We start from the raw sequence: 14,868 nt of genomic DNA, 5'->3' as shown, positions 1-14,868 counted from the left end.
ATATATAAGGTCTATATAAAAATTTGAATTAGAAGTATCAGAAAGAAGCCATGATACAGTTTATCTTCTAAAAGGAACATGAAAGCAAAAGCGTATTTTCTAATCTGTTCCCTAAAAAGGCCTGGGAACAGGAGCCAGCCCAGTAACAACGAACAGCCCGGCAGCCAGTAAGGAAACGCCACTTCCCACTGCAGGAAGGAGGCTCCTATGAGTGCAGTTTAATTCCAGATCGAGGGAAGAGAATGTACAAGATGAGACATTACAATTAAGCTAAAAGGAATCAGAAAAAAGGAACCTCCCAAAGTCCACTGGGGTCGACTCAAAAGGACACAGAAGACAGCAGGAAGAGGCTCCTATCCATCCCCCAAATAGATAATTTAATCATCAATTAGAATAACTGCCACTGGTTAGTAGACGATAACAACTTTAAATCTACTGGTCGCTGCTGGAAGATGCTGGGAAACCAACTCCATAATTTGAAAATTGAAAGAGGGGAGAGTCAAGCATTAATCTTGCCTGTCCTATGTGATCCCAGGAATCAAATAGTTAAGGGGGAAGGTTCATGTAGTCAGCTAATAAATCAAGGAATGACAGGATTAGAGTATCACCATTTTGAGATCCCAAATTAAATATGGATCTAAGTAACAAGTAAAGGCTGCAAATCATCATTAAAAGACACAAGTGCCTCCTGGTTGACGCACAGAGCACCACCCTGAACTATTGCTGCCAGGAAAGGGTACCAAACTGGAATGTGATTAAACCTCTAGACTTAACCACTAATTTTCAGGATATGCCCAAGCACAAGGGAACAAGTTTAATGACACAAAAAGATTCAATCAGCCAAGCTCATACTGTGGGAAACTATAGGACAAAACGGTCCATTTCTTCAGCACATAATTGAGGGGGGGAGAGGAGTATGAGAAACATGAATTAGAAGAGATTTATATGACATATCAACCAGTTGCAATGCCTGCCTCTTATTTAGATTCCAATTTGAACTGCAATTTAAAAGAAAGAAGGGAGGGAAGCAATCAGGGAACTCTGGACATAGTGGATACTTGAATATAAAGAAATTGCTCATTTTTTATTAGATGTGATGTATTGTGATTGTGTTTTGAAAGAGCTCTTATCTTCGGGATATTTACAGGTGAATGGTACAGTTCTGATTAATTTCAAAATAATGGTGGGAGAGGTGGGAGAAAGAAGAAATTAAAGAAGTTCTACTATAATATGTGTGAAAGCTAAGTAATAGGATTAAGAAGGTTTGTTGTACTAATCATTCCCTACTTTTGCATATGTTAATATTTTACCTAATAACAAAGTTAGCAATTTTAAGAAGGTAAATGTGGCTAATTCATAAAAAGGTCCTGTTATAGTTGGTGCTCCGAAACATTTCTTTTTGAAAATAAACCATACAGAATATACTTAAAATCTGACATAAAATAAATATCTGATTTTAAATGAAAGAATACAAAAATCTAAGCATAGTAAATCTGTTCATTTCTAAGAACTTAAGCAGCTTTTACTTCAGAACCAATTTTTCTGTTACAGTAGGGAGAAAAAAATCTGTAAAATAAAACTCTACTACAACAATGATCTCGAGACACTGGAAACACCCGGAGGAAGAAAAAATAGGTATGAAAATACAGCGGAAAGAGAGCAGAGAGAGGAGATGTGATCAAGTGGTACCAGGCTACTACTGGACCCCTTGGCTAAAATGTAAGTCCCAGGGCTAACGGCTCAGAAAACACAGCGGAGAGACGGGAGTCAGCCCCGCCTAACAGACTGAACCAAGAAAAGGGTATACAGCAGGCCCTTTCGTTCATGTCATTTCATTAGAACGCTGATGAGATGCCACAGGAACTTAACTGTTATTTGTTTCAATCGGCCTAAAGTAAAGCTGGTTTCGTTACATGTCGTTTCACTTAGTCACAGAACTTAGCGACAACACTCAGTGAGGACTTACTGTACCTGCCCGGGCAGACACTAGAGGAGTGTTCTCTTGCAGCTTCTTTCTGCCTGTCTCAGTTATAATCCTAGTTCTGGGATGAGAAGCATCTTCTAGTAATTAGATGTCCCTGATGGTTTTTGTGTTTTGGTTTTAATATTCCTTTATTTCTTAATTTCTTTCTCATTACAGAGTTAAAATAGGTTTTTTAAAATATGAATGACATATAAGAAATACTCAAAATTAGACAGAAAAATGACTAGACAGACTACTAAAATCTCTATACCTTTATAAGGAGTTGCCTGTATCTCACGTCTCTAGTGTGTGTTGTCAACAGTGGCTGACTCCCCAACAGCCATTCCAACTCAAATGACAATCATGCAAAACCCACTTTCCTCATGGTTTAGAAATGGAAACCTGACCTAATTCATGTCAATGAGACCTTCTGAGAGCACTCTCTCTGCTTCTAAGGGGAAGAGAAGGATGATCTCCTACCTCCTCCCAACATTTGCTGTGCTTCATTCACAGTGAGACCCACTATTATTCTATGAGCATTTAGAAAGGAGAGATGCTGCCCATTAAACTATAATCACATCACAGAATGATGTACAATGAAGTCCATCAGAAATAAGATGTGAAGGAAAGAAGAGAATCTTAGGATCAGTGAAATTCAGCTCCCGGCCTGGGGAAGAAGCCAGCCTACAGGGACAGCCAAGCACCAGGAGAGCCACAGAGCAGGAGAGCCTGGTCCTGCCTGACCAGGGCGTGATGATATGCAGGACCATAAACAGCCAAGTTCAGCCAGAGTTTTCTGCTCCTGTCTGACAAAGCATCCTAACTGATAGAGAGATCAAAGGGCTGACAAACAGGACACCAGAGTCTTAGTAAACCAAATAAAACATGAGAGGGCAGAGATCACAACACAAGCTTCTGACTGACAAGAACCCTAACCATCTTGACTCTTCTGAAGGAAAGAGAGCTTTAAAAAGGTTAAAATGAGCCCGGCTGGGCATGGCTCAGCGGTTGAGCATCAACCTAGGATCCAAGAGATCACAGTTTGATTCCCGGTCAGGGCACGTGCCTGGGTTGCGGGCTCGACCCCCCAGTGGGGCGCATGCAGGAGGCAGCTGATCAATGACTCTCTCATCATTGATGTTTCTCTCTCTCTCTCCCTCTCCCACTTCCTCTCTCTGAAATCAATAAAGATATTTTTTTTTTAAAAAAAAGTTAAAATCAAAGTCTGTGGTGACCAAATGCTCCTCTGTGGGTGAATGGATAAACAAAATGTGATATACACATACAATGGACTGACTATTCAGTCTTAGGAAGGAATTAAATTCCGACACACGCTACAATGCGGACGCACCCTGCAGACATCATGCTGACGAAAACAAGCCAGACACAACGGACAAATACTATGTGGTCCACTGAGGTGAGGTATGTGTAGTAGGAAAACCTATACGGACAGAAAGTAGAATTGTGGGTGCCAGGGGCCTCGGGGCGGAAGAATGGAAAGTTAGTGTTTAACAGGGTCAGTTTCAGTTTGGGAAAATGAACAAGTTCTGGAAGTCAATGGTGGAGATGACTGCACAGTATGAATGTACTCAGTGCTACGTAACTGTACACTTTAAAATGGTTAGAATGATAAATTTTACATCATGTATATTTTACTACAATTAAAAAATAAAAGTATGAGGTAATCTGGGGAAAACCCCTCCACATTTACATAAAAATTCCTGTAGAAGTAACAGTAAGTTCTAGTTGCTGCTCAACAGAATAAAAGGCCAGCAGGATAATAAAGATAAACCTATTAAAGAAACTGCTGAAATGCACTTTACCTGATGGCTAGGACCGACTCGAATTTCCCCCTGGGTACTATTCAGCCTCCTGTCAGGAAAAGAGTAGATTTGGTTAGCAAATGTAATTCTGACATAAATGTTCACATGTTTTTCAAGGAAAGTACATGAGGTACAACTCAGGAAGAAGCCACGACTTCTCACGCTGCCCTGTACATGTACACTCGGCCACCACACACATCCTGAGCCTTCTTCTAAAAACCCCTTTCAGCAGCTTCCTGCTGTGAGCACCCTGACCACACCTCAGAGAGAGGCACATGCCCACAGCACAACCCCAAAAGACGCTGCTGCTTTTCAAAATATTTCAGGGTACCCTCCAATAAACCTCATTAAAATATAAAAAAAATAACTTATGGTTCCTAGCACACACACAGGGTTATTCACTCATTCAACAAATATTTTTTAAGTACCAACTTAAGCCATTGTCTTAGGTGTTGGGAATAAAGCAGTGAGTAGAACAACATCCTTGCCTTCTTGGAACTTATATTCTAATTCAGGTAAGAAACAACCCTGCACCGTCCCCCCCCAAAACCCCACAAAGCAACAAATAATAGGTCAGATGATTGTAAGGGCCAAGGATTTAGTAGATGGTAAATGATGAGAGATTTTTACAGTTCTTTATACAGGACAGTCACAAAAGTTGGTCTTAATAAAGTGAAACTTGAGCAGAGATGGAAAAAATGTGAGGGAATGAGCCCAGCAGGTCTTGGAGGTGAAAGGGCTCATCTCATTTCAGTCTATGCCATTCTTTTTTATTTTTATTTTGTGGTTACATAAATTAACCTGTATTTATAGACTAGCAATGTTTCAAACTGTGGAGCTTCTACTGGTCTCTCCATCCCTGTCTTCTGATGGCGGGCTCGACTGGGGCGGCAGAAGTGGGGCTGTAGGTGCAGGAACCCCAGCTACTGTTTTCATGCAGAGCCACAGTGCCAGATCCCACAGCTCATCTCTTCATCTTGGTTTCGCCACAGGAGTAAGTATACTTGGTGTACTGGTTCATTTCAATTTTCTTCACCATTTGCCTGAGGAAGGCACCATAATGGGTTCTGTCTTTACCATGGATTTGGACCTTCTTGGTGCGTTTAGCATGTTACCACAGACTAGACTGCAACCCAGAGAGCGCCAATCTATGCCATTCTTCCTGCACTTGCAAGGCCCACGCTCCCTTGCTCCAAATCCTAACCATCCAAGTTCCTTTTAAAAGCTACTATTTCTGAGAAGCCTTTCTTGATGTCCTCCCATTTCACTCCACACACCCACAGATGTGTAAGGGGTCTTCCTCTTTTTACTCCTTCATGAAATAGTCATTGAGTATTGTTTTTGCCCAGGCCTTGCACAGGCACTTACTGGGTGTACAGTGGAGAACAAACAAATACAGTCCCTGGCCTCCTAGGGCTCGCAGTTCCCGGCTACTGGTGTGTGACGTTAGGAAAACCCTTCCCGTGCCCAGTGACCAGTCTCTGTTGGGTTTACAGTCACCACTGAATTGTCACTAGTGCCAGGAGAAGACTTTCACACAGCGAGAGCTGCTCAGTGAGTAGCTGCTGCCTTGCATTGACCTGAAGAGTACCATAAAACAGTGAAGGGCCGGAGGGAAAGCGCAGTCTCCTGCTTTCTCCCGTGGATCTGGTCCGCCCACCATTATGTTTGAAATTGTTAAAGTGAATTTGAAAAACGGTTATTTCCTTCAGAGGCCCTTTTTTAATCCAACAATTTTTCTCATGAAGAGTCTTATTTTGGCGAAGGGGGCCAGTAGGTATAAAAAAGGAGAGCCGAGTATCAAAAAGAAAAGACGTGTGGGTCAGTACTTATGAGTTTACAACCCACCTACCAGGGGAGGTAGCATCCATCTCCAAAACGCCAGAACAGTTCCAGTCACTACATTCATGAGCACAAAACATTTCAGGAGAAACAGAGTACAAAACTGATAAGGGGAGTGGCCAAAATCAGGCAGGCTTCAGAAGGAGACAGTCCATGAAACGGTTAAGTTCCAGAGAGGCCTCTGAAGGAGATGGCAAGCACAACAGAGGAAAGCCCGGCAGAGGGGGCAGGCTGAGAGGGAGGGACTTGGTGGGAGAAAAGCTTGCATGAAGTGCTGACTTTGAAATGTAAGCCATCTTCGTGTCTTCAGTAGGCGAATGACATGCTGAAAAACAGAAGCTAGAAGATAGATTGTTCTAGCAGGTCTCTGTAGGAACCACAGGAAGCTGGTTAGGGAGGGACGCAGAAGAGCCAACAGGCCAGGAGGCTGCTTTAGTCGCCAGGACTGCTTTAGGAAAACAAGCAGCCAGCGTCACCAACTTCCCTTCTAACTTCTCTCTTTGTTTCGTAACTAGCTTTGAGCAAAACTAGCTGCCAAAAGCTCTCTCCTTTATTTCTAAATACTTTCCAAATGCTTGCTTGCCTACATGTAAGTCAAGCCAAAATGTATCATCTCAGAAAGCTTCAGCCATAGCCCATCCAGTAATTTGTACCCACAGCTCAACTCTCAGGTTGTTCTAGAAGGTCTGCGTTATGCCGAGCTTCTCAAGTGGTTGGTTATGAGAGCATTTCCCCATTACTGTGAGGCACACTGCTTAGTCCCTCATAATCCCAAGACAAACATTCCTGGTTCATTTTAATACTTTTCTCTTTTTCATTTTTTGTTTTTTTATTCTCTTAATATTTTAATAAGCCGGTGTCATATTTAGCTAAAAAATGTACCACAATCATAAAAACAACCCCCCAAATACCTTATTGAGTATATTTATATCTTACTTATTTGTGTAAAAATGAAGACTAATCATTATTAATGCTGCTAATAATGATATAAGTGAGACAAAAAAAGTACGTTGGGGAATCTTAAGGGCCTAAACTGGAAACGTTTTCTCTCTTTTATGTTTACATTCATGAAGGTTACTTTAAGGTTAGTAGGTAAAAAGTACAAAATAAAGGTAAAACAAAGAACCTTTTAAAAAACATTTAAAAATCAATTTTTACAAGAAAATCATTTCTTAATCATATGCAACTCCCAAATATTACGATTTCACACTAGAGGCACAATAGGTGTGTTTTTTTAAATCCTCACCCGAGGGTATTTTTTCCATTGCTTTTCAGAGAGTGAAAGGGAGAGAAAGAGAGAGAGGGAGGGAGGGAGAAAGATCGATGTGAGAGAGAAATAGCCATTGGTTGCCTCTTACATGTGCCCCAACCAGGGCTGGGGAAGGAACCTGCAACAGAGGTACGTGCCGTGCCCTTGGCTGGAATCAAACTCGGGACCTTTCAGTCCAAGGGCTGACACTCTAACCACTGAGCAAAACCGGCTAGGGCCACAACAGTTATTTTTGAGCAGGATTAGGACACTGGGATTAGCTACCATATCCAGGAACTTCCCAAATATAAAATAAATGGCAAAAATACTTTTCAGGTCCAAGATAAAAAGAGGTAGATAGCAACACAACCCATTAGAGAGAACTGGCTGCACCCAATAGAAAAACTACCAGAACATGAAAGACAAGAAGTAGGCCTCATGGGAAACTGCCAGGATCCAGCTGTACCTGAAATCCACAGAACAAGCACCATCCTCCCCTCCTTTGAAGCATCCAAACTCTGCATTAAATCAAACATTCCTCCCTGCAGCCTCACTGCTCCCTTCTTCCTGAATGCTCCTGTTGACTGTTAGAGGATGACAGTCAGCTACGTGGACATTTCCTACCTCCATCCACGCTGGAACTGCCAGCTTCTAGAGTACAAGAACTGAGATTTAACTCATTTTTTGTATTTCCCCGGAGTCTAATACAGTACCTGCCTGGCATTAGCATGCATTCAGGACAAATTAAAAGTTCCTTGGCTACATAAATAAGTCTTGACTACTAAGATATAAAACTTGACCAAAAAAACCACCAGGAATTATTATTTAAATGTAATGTCAACAGCTCATAGAGAACACTCTACAATCATATGCTGACTACATTTTCCCTCTCCGGTAACATAACAATTCTCAAACTTTGTGGTCTCAGTCCCTGTTACATTCTTTAAATTACTGAGCATCCCAAGTAAGTTGTGTTTTTGAGAAATTTCAAAATATTTATTTATTTATTTATTTATTTATTTATTTATTTATTGCGAAAAGTACATTACATATTAACATGTGTAACATTTTTTATGAAACACGACTGTGCTTACACAAAAACACTGAAAATAAAGGCATTATTCTACATTTTTGCAAATCTCTTTAATGGAAGACAGATGGATTCTCATATCTGCTTCTACATTCAGTCTGTTGCAATATGTTGTTTTGATTAAAGTATATGAGAAAAATCTAACCTCATACAGATGTGTAACTGGAAAAGCAAAGAATATTTTAATATCTTTTTGATAATTATGGATATTCTTTTTGATATTATATCAAAACTCAGCGAGCGATTGTTTCTTAAAGGCTTTTACACAATGTGAAGCTAAAACCTTATTAATGATCTTTTGGACTCTTTTACATTAAAATCCATTAGTCTGTCTTGGCCTTTGGATAGATCTTCTACCCAGACAAGATTTTGTAATGTTATACATTGCTTAGATGGAAAATGTTAGTTCAATAAGTTTTGCGATCTTTCAAATATCAATACAGTTCATTACACAATTTTTTAAAACTCACATTCATTAATACCACCCCCATTTCATAAGAAAAGCCTGTGGGTGCACAGCTGTCAAGCTCAAAGTGGTGGGTTCAGTTTTTAAAAATCCTAATTTTTACTCCAAAGCTTAAATCTTAGCATTAGGAAACAGGATCAGTTGTTTTTCCCTGAAGTGGCACACTAACTTCCTCTACTTTCAATAAAATGTCTGTTGGTTACCCAGGTCTTGATAACCAGTTTGTCTGTCAGTTATCCCTTCAAATAAAAATGGTGTGTGCCATGAAAAAAGTGGCCAGGTAAGCTTCTGAACAAACCACCCATGCCCTTGGGTAAGCAACAGAAGTCTCTTATGTCACTTCCCATTTCTTCCCAAAGAGCATTGCAAAGACAGACCTCAAGGGTTGGGATTTGATGAAATGTAAACTGGGATCCACAAACCACACTTTGAGAAGCACTGCCTATGAAGCATTCTGAACTTTAGAAAATACTGGAGGCTAGAATTCAAAAGGCCCCTAATCCAGAAGATTCCAGGCGTATCCATCACTCAGTAGCAACAATAGCTAAAAACTGAGTACTTTATATCTGTTCTAGGTACTCTACAGTATTATCTCATTTTATATGTTAATTCATTTAAGTCCTATCTTGAAATTAATGAAAGTATTAGTAGTGATTGTTCCCAGAAACCCAGATCTCACTCTATCTTGTGTTTAAACAACACAGCTACAAAAAAGTTTCTGCTTGATATACAGCATTGCCTAATTAACACAGAGGGTATGGATGGGCAGGGCAAAGCCAAGGTGGCCATCAATTAAGAAAGGAAAATCCAGACCAAGGACAGTATAAATCCCAGGAAGGCCAGATAAAGGATACTATATATGCAATAAGAGAACAGGGATGGAAGTCATATCCCAGGATAATGCAGGACACATCTATGTACACTCTTATCCTTGCCTCAGGGTTTTCACATATAGTCTCTTAAATTCAGATAATCTTATAGTGGTATGATAAACACAAGCAAAATAATAGTGCTTTCTATACCAGGTATACATTACTTTATCATTCCTTATGAGGCAGTATCTCCACTTTATAGAAAATAACAGTACTAACCGTAACATCAATAAAGAATCTAACATGTACAGTGAACATCCGCTGTGTACCAGGCATTTCAAGCTGAGCGAATTCCATATGTTTTCTTATCTAATCTTAAGGATGACACTGTAAGGTAGGTGCTACTATTACCCATCCAGATAAGGAAACTGAACCTAAGAGAAGTTAAGAAATTGACAAAGATTACACAGCTAACATGTGGAAAAACCAGGATTTGAACACAAGTGTAGTTAGCTCCAGAGTCAGAGCTCAGTCCCAGTCCCATGTGGCAGTGGCTAAGTTGCTGAATCAAAACTGTACTACTTACAAACAGAACCAGGATGAGCAGCCATACCCTTTTCTCTAATTCAGTTCTATGTTCATTTCAAGCACTAAAGCAAGACAAAGTAATCAAAAAGAGGGCTTTTTAAGTTTGAAAATCATGTTAAAGAAGAAAAACTATCAAAGTTAAAGGCCAATTTATGTATCATTATGAGAATGACAAAACTATAGAAATGGAGAATAGATTAGTGGTGGTGAGGTGTTAGGAATGGTGAAGGGAAGGGGACAGGAAAATCTTTGTGATGATGGACCGGATCTACATTATGATGGTGGTGCCACAAAGCTACACTTGTGATGAAATGGCACACAACCATACACACGCCGTACTGATGCCGATGTCCAGGCTCTGATGTTGCACTACACCATATACAGCGTGTTGGAGGAGTCAGAGGAAGGTGCAGAGCAGCATCTCTGTAGCATCTTGCAACTTCCTGTGTAACTAAAAATTTATTTTAAAAAGTCAAAAGAAGAGGTTAGCTGGGTGCAGAATTATAGACAAACTAGGGATAAGACAGAAAGCCAGACATGAGAAAAGCTGATTAAATGACAAATAGACTCCCCCCAAATATACTGTAGACAGCTGAACTAAAGAATGTCACAGTTAATAAGCAACAAGCTTCAGGAATTAACTCAAGTCACATATTTCTTTTTTCTCTGTGTTTACTAAAGGATCTCTGGTATGGGTCATCTTTTTTCAGAAGTCCTTGTCCTTAACTGTGAATCATACTTAAAAAAAAAACAAAAAACTGTCACCATCCTCACCAGCAAGGAGGAATTTCTCTGTGCAGCTAATGTAAATAATATATGTTTTTCAAAACAGCTGAGATTCAGTCCTCATTATCCTACAAATCTTTGCTTAGAATATGGAAAAATAGTCCCAGAAGCCAAATTACAAGAATAATGGTAAGTCATTGTGTTTATTCCTGAGTATTAAAAAAAATAGAAATTCATTGTATATGAAATCTGATACAAAAGAAACGAATGTAACAAAGCAGTATCCATGGCAACTACAACTTAATATTTCAGGCCTCTTCAGCTGCAGTGGATTAAATAAAATGACAAGATGTTCCCTTTGAAAAGTAACCTGTTACCATGGAAACATTTTAGTCTAAGAAGTAAACAGGGAATGGACAGAAAGGAGCAGGAAGCCTGCAACTGAATATCAAAAAGGGAGACGCATCTATGCAAAGGAGATGAGAAGGCTGGCAGGCCAGACACGGAGACGGAGACGGCTCCTTGAGAAGAGCGAGTTAGCTGGAAAGGGGAGCTTGTGCAGGCAGAATCACTGCATCATCCCAATGAGAGGACGGACTGAGGCAGGCAAGGTCTGTCAACAGTCACTGAAGGCACCCAAATTATCTCTACATGAGCACCGTCACTGCTTGAGACAAGGACTTGCATCTACAGGGAAAGAAAAGGGACAGGGACATGGGGTTCATGGGAAATGACACAAGCTGGTAGAACAGAGGCCTTTTAGAGGAGCTGGCATGACTTCCCATCATAACCCAGGCCTGTCCCCAATCCAAACACAGAACATGACAGCAGTGTGGCCTCTGGCCCATTCCCCAAAGGCTGAGCCTGATAACTCTCAAGTCAGACCCCCTGCTCTGTGGCTGGTGTCATTATGAATGAATCACTGAGCAATCTTCCTTTACCTGTCCTTCAGATGTAAGGCTCGGAGAGTAGATCATTCTTATCTTTTCTACAGTGTGTTGAGTTAAGCAGGAAGACTGACATGAAATCAACAAAAAGATGATGAAATTCTACTACCTCATTCAGAAAGTGACCCGAGAAATGGACTGTGGGTCAGAAAAAAATATACCAAATTTTAGGAAAATAGAAAGGCAATTTATCAAAATGACTTCTTTTTACAAGGGTTGTGGGCAGGTGTGAAAACGAGGCTGATAAGACGGATGACTGGAACAGTGTACAGGGTTTCTCAGATTTGTCCAACATGCACACATATTTCTAAAGGAGTCTTTAACAAGTCTGCAATTTCTTTAAAGTCTAACACAGTAAAAAATTCATGTAAATTCTGTATGCTATTCCAAAACATATTCTCATTCATTTTAAGATAGAAAATATTTTCCCTGAATCTGAATAAAATCACCATGTTTTGTACATCCTGTCAGGACGCCCCATGGCTCTGGCACTCCACTACTGGAAGGGAGGAGCTAGCTCCTTGGACACACCTGCGGCTGGATGCTCAGATGCAGGGGGAAAGCATGGTCTTCAGAGTCAAATGAACTTGGATTAAAATTTTAGTACCAAGGTTTGGTTCTAACCTTGAAGACATAATTCAATCTCTCTGAGCCTCCGTTTCCTCATCTAAAAAATTAAGTTCTTAACGACAAGTTTGCAAGTTGCTGTAAAAATAAAAACTGATCTGTGGAAAGAAGTAGGCGCAGCTCCTGTTGCACAGGAGTCATTACTATTATTAGCTCCAAGTACTGGCAGTGAGAGCAGAAGCTAATTCCTCTATTGTGAGTTCCCAAAGCAATACCTATCTCCCCTTCAGCCCTTATCACAGTCAGGATTTTATATTTATTTTGTGTAACTGGGTCTTTCAGTGGATGCCTTGCCCTTTTTTTCCTTTTTTTCCTGCTTTTGTTTTTTTGTTGTTGTTGTTAATTCTCACCCAAGGACATTCCATCCATCTTTTAGAGAGCAGAAGGGAGAGGGAGGGAGGGAGGGAGGGAGAGAGGGAGAGAGAGAGAGAGAAAGAGAGAGAGAGAGAGAGAGACATCGACTGGCTGCTTCCTGCATTTGGGGACTGAGCCTGCAGCTGAGATGCGTGCCCTGGACTGGGAAGCAAACCCGTGGCCCTTCAGTTGGCAGGCTAGGGTAGATGCCTTGCCCTTTAGACCAAAAACATCATGTGGGCAGGAAATAAGTCTCTTTTTATAAACAAGTCCCCATTATATCCCAGAGCCCAGTGGCACTCACTAAATATATTTTAAATGAATAAATGACTCCAATATTTTAATTAAATTATTTTTTAGCTGTAGATAGTAACTCAGCATTTTGTTACAAAATTAAGTCAAGTGTCACTTGTAACAGATGGTTAGCCCTCCAAGTAAAATTCATCTGAACTAGGTTTGATAAAGTGCCCAGCAGGAACAAAATTCAGTATTCATTCCGAAAGATCAAAAGAAAAAGGGAATCAATCAACAGCTGAAAGAGTTAATGTTCCAAATTCATACACAAATGCAAAAGTCAAGACAGGAATTCCTCCAAAATCCATAATCACAATATTCTAAATATTCTCTGATGAAGTCCCTTAGAGGCCATCTAATACAATCTTACAGCTTAATAGAAAAAAACAAGGCTTAAGGAGATAAAGGTGCTCTTTCAAGGGTCACAGTAAGTTAATTACAGAGGATTTCAGGCCACAGAAGCAGATCTCCCTCCACAGGGTCCCCTACATATAATTCAGAGTCAGGCTAAAAATTTAGGCACTGGCCGAGGAATAGGAAGAAATTCCATGCCAATAATATGATGCAGTAAACATGACCTCTACACAGTAATATTTAATCAGGAAAAATGGTAAAAAAAAAAAAAAATTTGAACAACATGTAAGCAAGAATCTGGTTTCAAAGCGCTACAATGACTTTACTCCCCTGTGTCAGTGTCTTGCCTTGCCTTGCCCGTTACGGAGTAACGAGCAGTGTATCTGCCCCTGGCATATGACCCCAGCACACCTAGGGCTCCTCCTGGGTGTTACTGTCATCATTGCTGCAAAGAAGAAAAGGGCCATAAGGACCACAGCCCAACACAAAGCTGCACGCACACACACACATCTGATGCTTTAGAAAACAAAATTATTTTTTAAATCCCATAATTGAAATAATTTATAAAGCAGCAGCATTTGAAGATTAAGCTGATCTCCTGACCAGAAATGTTGCTGGCTTTTTGCACAATGAAATCAAACTTTATAATAACCAGAAATGGAGTGTCCCCAGAAATAGAGGGCTTTCGATCAAGCAAGTAGGTCTACAATGCATATCTAAACGTCACCTTTGTTCCCACTGGGAAGTCTCTGAAAAATGCTATAAAAAATATGATGCCCTGGCTGGTTTGGCTCAGTGATTAGAGTGTCGGCAGACTGAAGGGTCCTAGGTTTGATTCCAGCCCAGGGCATGTACCTCGGTTGCAGGCTCCATCCCTGCGCTGGTCCGGGAGCATGCCGGAAGCAACCAATTGATGTGTCTCTCACATCAATGTTTCTCTCTCTCTCCCTTCCACTCTCTATGAAAGGCAATGAAAAAATATCCTCAGGTGAGGGTAAAAAAATAAACAAATAAAATATGACCATTGCCTTATTCCCCTTCAATGGAGTGGTGAGAATACTGGGGAGGGGGATTCAGCAGCACCTGGTGGCAACACAAGCGTTAATATACACACTGTATTAGAGAAAGTGGTAAGAAAAGAGCAACACTGAGTGATGCACATACCAAATGTTATACAATATGGAAGTAAAGCTTCTCTAAAAAAGTATTCAAGAAGTGTAAAGGAAAATATAAACTCCCAATGAGAGTAAGAAAAAAGGAGATCAGTAAGTGGTGGTTAAAGATACTGGTCACTAATTTAACTCTCCATAATTCCTTACATAATTCTTAACATTGTTTACATTAAGTAGGTTGACCAAAAAATACAGTTGTTGTTGAGAGAACCATACCTCCACGAGAGTCTAGAGATGGCCTTTAAATTAATAACAGTAATAACACTGAGCAACTGTATACCAAACACTGTCAAACAGTTTTCATCCAATCTTAATAACTGTGAAAGTATTTTTAATCTCCATTTGATCCCTGAGAAAAACTGAGGGTCCAAGGAGGGAAGAAACTTATCCAATGTCACAGCTAGTCCAATGTCACTTATTAGGCGGAATGTGAAGCACACCTCTAACCCCAAATCTGGTCTCTCCTCTCATCACAGACACCATTCATTTATGTAACGTACTTAGACGGGAGGCCCATTCGTCAGGCACTCTACTGGGAACTGAGGCTAAAGAACAGACATG

General features: G+C 40.4%; 1 protein-coding gene across 6 annotated transcripts in view; it reads right to left on the bottom strand.

Moving 5' to 3' along the window:
* Nucleotides 1–14,868, bottom strand: part of RERE (arginine-glutamic acid dipeptide repeats) — a 345,910-nt gene that overhangs the window by 109,518 nt on the left and 221,524 nt on the right. For all 6 annotated transcript variants that reach the window (XM_087820126.1, XM_087820131.1, XM_087820127.1 and 3 more), the window contains one exon: nucleotides 3,787–3,835. In XM_087820126.1, coding sequence (XP_087676252.1) covers nucleotides 3,787–3,835 — 49 coding nt within the window. The remainder of the gene's footprint in view (nucleotides 1–3,786; nucleotides 3,836–14,868) is intronic.

This window comes from Miniopterus natalensis, chromosome 9, assembly GCF_054644295.1.
Source record: "Miniopterus natalensis isolate mMinNat1 chromosome 9, mMinNat1.hap1, whole genome shotgun sequence".
NCBI lineage: Eukaryota > Metazoa > Chordata > Mammalia > Chiroptera > Miniopteridae > Miniopterus > Miniopterus natalensis.
The sequence above is the reverse complement of the archived record's forward strand: the minus strand, read 5'-3'. Positions and strand labels throughout refer to the sequence as shown.